The sequence below is a fragment of the Dendroctonus ponderosae genome, unplaced genomic scaffold (assembly GCF_020466585.1).
Source record: "Dendroctonus ponderosae isolate FM_Combo_2020 unplaced genomic scaffold, Dpon_F_20191213v2 Dpon_F_20191213_1, whole genome shotgun sequence".
In the NCBI taxonomy this organism is placed as follows: Eukaryota; Metazoa; Arthropoda; class Insecta; order Coleoptera; family Curculionidae; genus Dendroctonus; species Dendroctonus ponderosae.
The window spans coordinates 3,498,435-3,505,175 of NW_026017110.1; the positions used below are offsets into that span (position 1 = coordinate 3,498,435).

At 38.3% G+C, this 6,741-nt stretch overlaps 1 protein-coding gene across 5 annotated transcripts in view; it reads right to left on the reverse strand.

Annotated features, from left to right (window-relative positions):
• The window catches only part of LOC109543010, a 24,429-nt gene that overhangs the window by 6,312 nt on the left and 11,376 nt on the right, over nucleotides 1-6,741 (reverse strand). For 4 of the 5 annotated variants that reach the window (XM_048661347.1, XM_048661345.1, XM_048661346.1 and 1 more), the window contains exons 4-8: nucleotides 3,004-3,168; nucleotides 2,823-2,944; nucleotides 2,723-2,752; nucleotides 2,189-2,452; nucleotides 1,686-2,136 (exon numbers count right to left, since the gene is read on the reverse strand). In XM_048661347.1, coding sequence (XP_048517304.1) covers nucleotides 1,686-2,136; nucleotides 2,189-2,452; nucleotides 2,723-2,752; nucleotides 2,823-2,944; nucleotides 3,004-3,168 — 1,032 coding nt within the window. The remainder of the gene's footprint in view (nucleotides 1-1,685; nucleotides 2,137-2,188; nucleotides 2,453-2,722; nucleotides 2,753-2,822; nucleotides 2,945-3,003; nucleotides 3,169-6,741) is intronic. The other variant, XM_048661359.1, reaches the window with a different exon arrangement.

Below are 6,741 nucleotides of genomic sequence, written 5' to 3' on the forward strand. Positions count from 1 at the left end.
TTATAATTGTAATATATAATAGAGTACATATAAATAATAATAACAATAAATGTCTTTATTGTAAATTATTAAAAATGGTTTACAAAAAGCGAATATAAAACACATTTGTCGTTTATGGCTTTAACACCCCCGTGATGCCATGGAATCATAAATTTTCCTAAATAAAGGCAATTTAATCAAATATATATTAATGTTAGTTTGGGATAGTTATTACAAATATATACCGACTACAAAAACAATGAAACGCAGAAACATCGTGTTTGAATTAAATTTTTGTTTTAAGTGTGTTTGTTCAAAGACTGCTCATGACCCTATTTTCGTGCAGTTTTTATCACCTTTCAAAGACTTTTTTGCATTAAGGAACAAACAATTATTTATGCTGTTATCGTTGTTTGTGCCTTTGTCTCTCTACAAGCTGTTATATGTGAATTTTTAAAAAGGTATTGTGGCCCGGGCGCGAGTTAAGCTTGCTACGCCACTGCTTTCCGATTATCTAAATGGGGGGGTAGGTGGTAGACATTTTTGAAACATGAAGTTTTTGAAACATGATGCAACAGTCCTTATTTTAACAATATAATTAGTATCTCTGCCACTTTTGTTTCTCCAAGTACAAGGTGAGTTTATAATTTACTGCCGAATTTTAAACAATGATGTCCACATATGTTCTCTAAATATACAATAGATATATCACAAGTGTAATACTTATATTGCTTAAATTCGTTATGTATTTCAATGAAATTATTAAACTAACTGAAAATCATGTATTTATTCGCACGATATTTTTTATTAATGTTATGTTGCAGGTTAACTTCATACAATTAATTGGTGGGAGCCACAAAGGTGAGGCGGTGGGCAGAGCACTACGTCAAATTATAACAACTGAAGTCGCCGTCTTATATAGCTTCAAAGGCAAAAAAGGAGAAAAAAGTTTTCAAAAACTTTTTATTTGCAAGCGACTTATTGGTAAAATACACTTTGAGTTGGATTTATAAATGATAAAATATATCTTTTTTATTACAGATGGCTTGCTAAAAAATCCGCTTTTCATAGCAGCCAGGAAATATATTGAAATTGAAATTCAAAATTCGCTCAGGCACGCGCCGGAAAGACTCAAAAGGGACAAAAATAGCAATTAACACTTTTAATATTATAGTTCGGTTTCGGATAGAAGAGCGAATTTCGATTCATAGCAAAAATAAGTTTAGTTTGTAATATGTAAACGTATTTTGTTTATTTTGATGTATAGGTTTTTGGTTCAGTATTTTGTTTCTTTTAAATTGCTTCCACCCTAAATTTCCAAAATTATAAAGCTGCCTTTAACGTTTGTCGACAGTTGAAAGAATTGGAAAAATTATTTTTAGAAAGAAAACCTAGCAATAATTTGACGGTTGACTATTAACCTAAGAACGTTTCACAGATGTCCTCGAAACAACCCGTCTATAATCCCAGTGATGTCCCAAGTGACCTTTACAGGATCATCCCAAACGTGACCCGAACAGACGTCCCCAGATCTAGCAACCTAAGCCTATACCCTGTAATGACGTCTGTGGGACATCTCAGGGACCGAGGTGTGTTTGCTGGGTAAATTCATAACTTCGTAAAAGACCGTAATTTAAGCTGCCCCAAGTAACTCAACTATGACCCAGACTATGCAAAATGCGGAATTCCAATAAACATTTACTTACTTGATCGGCAAATTCCCAAGAAGAAAATCCCGCTCATAAACAGGGTGCGCTTCGAAATATCCAGACGGTCGCAAATCGGTGGCAAAATCAAGCGAGCCAAAATATCAGTAAAGGCTTGCACCGATAGAAATAAAGCAACGTCGTGTTTCTCATAGTTGATGCTCTTGAAGAAAAATGGCATCACCATCTTGAAATTCTGCTCCGCCACGTAGAAAACCGATAGGCCAAAAACCAAATTCAGATAAATGGGGTCCTTGAGCAGATCGAAGTCCATAAATTCGACGACTTTCTGCCAGGACGTTTTCTGTTTTTCCTGCTCTTTCACGGGTTCCTTTTGTGGTTCCTTGACAATTTTCGGTTGCGGCGAAAATGGCACTCCCGGGTAGCTCATATTTCGTCGAAGCCGCGATGGTTGTTCGCTGGATATTGTTGATTCTTGAGTGTCTGGAGTCTAAAGACAAAACATTTAGCCCATTGCAAACCATGCTTCTAAGAGAACCTACATCAATGGCCAATTGTATGCTGGATCCAGTAAAATCCAGCCTGGAATAGCTGCTCATGATGGACTCTTTTGAGGTTCTTCTTCGAGCTCGATTTCCTGCAAAGCTCATCGTCGAGAAGTTCCTAGGGAAGGTGGCCTTCCTGGTCAGGCCTCCTGCTTTCAGTTCTTCAAACGTCCTCACCATTAGATTGTTGGAAATTAGATTGTTGATCTCATCTTGTTCTGCTTCGTCGTCTTCTCCGTCCTCTTTGATGGTTTCCATTTCCTGTAAAAGCCAATACATATTAATGAATGAAGGAAAATTGATGCCCACATGCACTTTTTGGATAAATCGGTATGAGTTTCATGCAGCCTTTGGAGGACAAAACTATGCAAACAAAGCAACTGATAAACAAACTATGGATGTTGCAGACTTGGAGAAATTTGTCGAAACGTAGCTTTCCAAGCAGTCCAAAAACGTTTGCAATTATTAAAAATATTAAAAGTTGCTTCAAAAATACTTCATGCTGTTAACTCTTCATTCCCAATTCGTTACCTCACTGGATGCAAAGAAGAAATGTATTCGCTGCAGCAAAGTGGAAAAGTAACTCTTTAATACACTCCAGGTCCGGTATTAGCCCAATTCAATAAATTACCTGCTTATACTCGCCTTCCTCCAAACTCTTCTCTTCGGGAATGTAGTGCCACTTAGCGGGCTGAAGTAAAACAGAGCCAACCAGGGAATTAGCCGCAAATGCCCCCAAAATTAATATTGCAGCTGAAAGTTGAGTTCAGCCTCAGATTTCAACTGATTTCAAGTTGCTGATGGTAACTTACCTCGGAAGCCGTAGTTGTCCAGAAGAAGAGTAACAGCCTGAGGCATCAGCATCATCCCAAAGGCAGTTCCAGCTAGAGAGAACCCGATGGCTTGCCCTCGGCGTTTCACGAAATAGTTGTTTAGGGCCACAAATGTAGCTGAGGCAGTCAGGCCTACTCCGAGACCTGCAATTAAACCGCTTTATTAAAGAAATGGGACGAGTACGTCGTTTCAACGTGACAATCACGTCGATATAAGGTTGTCAATAATAAAAAATGTGAACGGGCTAAAAGAACAAGTGACGTATAGTTTATAGTTGTGCCTCATTCATTTCACGGATACTTGAATATTTGTATTTTTTGCAAAATTACTTGCCCGAACTTTTGCAAAACATTCCTGTTCATTTAAGGCAAAGTCTGTAGCTACAGCATGACGGTGCTTCTGCACGCTTTGCGTTAAATGTAAGACACTATTTAAATTGAGAATTTGAAGATAGATGGATAGGCCGTGGCGGTCCCGTTTCTTGGCCACCTAGATCGCCAGACTTAACAACATTGGATTTTTTCTATGGGGTCGCATAATAAACATTGCATATCAAACTGTTCCGATTACTGCAGAAGATATAAGACACCGAATAGTACATGCATTTAGAAATTGTACAAGCATTGAGAAGTTACGAGACGTAAAGAGGTCTTAGCTGGCATGACTGCAGTTTTCGCAGAGGACCATTTGGGAATCTTTTATAAACACCGCATTTGTTTAAAAATAACGCTTTATTTAATGATTTTAATTTAATAATGGTAAGTTTTTTGGTTACTGCATTTTTAATGGTAGACAGGTGCCCAGTTGACTTGATTTAAACAAAAATCAAGCTATTTTCCAAATTTTGCGGAATAACTTAGAAACGGTAAGATTTAAGGTTACCACACCTGACTTAGCTTTAAAATTTGATGGTAAATCCAAAAATTGGAAAAAAAAATTGGGGGTTCCATTTGAAATAAACAAGTTATTGAGATTAAGCAACATGCAATTACGGATGCTCATTGGGCTGTTAATTGGAAACAGTTGGTAAATTAACATATGCTAGACGTAGCTTGTTTAGTCCTTTTGGAGGTTCACAAGACCGATTTCAAAATTGGTAGCGATTAGGGTACAGCGCCAAATTCTGTGGAACCCCGCAGTTGTCAAAATTTTCATATTTTCATCAAATTTTTCAAGTAAAACTTCTTCTTCTTATTCTTTGTAAATACCCTTTGGTCTGTTTATTTCGTCTGGTCAATGTTGTTGATTCTCCTGTGATATGGATGTCCAACTATCTTTCCATCTTTTCGGTGTTCTTCCGATGGGTCTTTTACCAGCTAGATTTCCATTCGACACAATCTTGGCTATTCTTTCGCGGTCCATTCTTTCTACATGGTCCCGCCAGCATCTTCTGCGCTTTCGTCCCCATCTGATTACATCCTCCACCTTGCAGGTCTGTCTTATTATTGCGCTTCTCACTCTATCCCGTAGTGTTTTTCCCGCTATTGACCTTAGAGTCTTCATCTCTGCCGTTCTTTACATACATTTTGTTTTGTTTGTGTCTGCTCGGGTCTCGATGCCATAGGTGAGTATTGGTCTTACGCACGTTTTGTATATTCGAACTTTACTGTCGATCCTCATATGTTTGTTGTTCCATATGACGTCTCTTAAGCAACCTGATGTTAACGAGGCTTTGTTGATCTGGGATTTGAGATCTTTAATTGGTTCGTTGCGGCTAGAAATATCCACTCCATGGTGTCTGAAAGTTGTGACTTGCCCGACAATTATTTATAACCGGCTTACATCTCGTTAGTTCCCTGGCAATTGTCATACATTTTGTCTTGGATATTGATATTTGCACATTAAATTGTGTGCTGACCTGATTGAATCTGTGAAGTTGTCTTTGCAAATTGTCCTCCGTTTCTGCCAATATTGTCGCGTCATCAGCGTAGCAAATGATGCTAATCGATTTTCTGTTGATCCTATACCCCATTCTTAAGCCGCTGATCTCTTAAATGATGTCGTCCATAATCAGGGTGAACAGAAACGTGCTTACCATATTCCTTAGCTTATTAGCTTTTTTGTATTTAAAGCTAAATTAAAACTTGAAATAATTTTTTTTGTAAAAAGGAGATTGTTTGGTTTTGCCTTGATTATTTTTTGAAAAAAGCTTGTTAGTATAACGCCCGAAAATCCGAGAAAACTGCCAGTGACGCGATTTTTCTCCGTATTTCGAGTTTGGAGTTGTTCATTCGAATCATGTATTTACGAATTTTATTTCAAAAAATCCCATATGTCTAACGGCCAGATTACTCTTTATGTTGCATCAAAAATTCCGGAAAACTTTGCCAGTGAAGTGACTTTATGGCACTCGAATGAAGTAAAAGGGAGGATTGAAAGAATTCTGGGTTTATCTTAGTGAAATTTAAAAAAAATCTTGTAATTTGGACACCCTGTTTATTCGCTCCCTTGGGCGAAAAATTCCTGGGAAATCTAAGATAGTCGCTAGTGACGTGATTTTTTGCGTGCTTGCGTTGCGTGCGTTGAGTTATTTCGGTTTTAAGGAAATATGGGCAGGTTTTAGCGGGTTTCGATTTTCTCTTTCCGAATGTTAAAATGGTTAAAAAATCCAAGAAAGTTTCCAACTAAGTGAATTTTTGAGTGCTTGCAGTTTGGAGTAAACTATAAGTTTCCGATTTTAGCGACGAACCAATCGAAAAAATGTTGGCAGAAATATCCTGAAATATAAAATAGACGTAAAATATGCCTGAACGAGACGTGCTGAATAATTTCAATTAAGGAAGTGACCACAGATGGTTCGAGCAGATATTGCAATCAAAGCTGAACTTGAAAGGCGAAAGCTTGTCCAAAACAAAACTTACCCAACTACGGAAAGGCAAATGAGACCGAGTATCAAACAACCATAGAAGCAAAATTGCAACCGTTAAGCAACCTAGAGAAAATGAACCTCAGCCAACTATCGACAACACTTGGTAACAGTATCCAAGTAGCAGAAATTCGAAGTTCAGTCCTCAAACTTTGGAGCTACTCGGTCAGAGAAGAAGAACAACGAGAAATTCCAACGAATCTAGGGAGTTGTGCAGGACATTAAACAAGGAAACTCGAAAGGACCTAAAGAACCATAACAGCCAGCTCATGCAAAGCGGAATAGAAAATAGCTCTACTATCAAACTACTCAAATCACGTATCTAGAATGGAAAGAAAAAAGTGTTCTAAATTAAAAATCAATTGGGGAGAACGGGATGGAGATACGCAGGAAATTGTTTGTGTAATTCGGAGCTCCTTCAAAGATCGGTACGGCTCAACTATACCAAAACCAGAAAGCAAAATGTCGACTCAGAAGAAATTCCCGAAACAACGAGGGCAAAAATTCAAAAGGCGCTGAAGCAAATTAAGCACGCGAAAGCTCCTGGTGGAGACCGCATCACTGCTAGAATGCCAAAAATGGGAGGAGCAGCTCTGGGGAGGGCACTTTGTGTCTTGTTGAATAGATACATAAGCGAGGAAAGAATCGTTGAATCCTGGCAAAATACCGAGTTTATCCTGGTCTGTAAAAAGGGGATAATACTAACATCGCCAACTATAGACTAAAAAGCCATCTTTGACGTGAGGGCACTTGGGAACCTGAGAGTTCGTGTTGAATCTCAGCACGCCAAGAGCCAGCTGACACAGTGCTTCCGGTGTCAGCTCTATGGACATGGACAGTCCAAATGTAC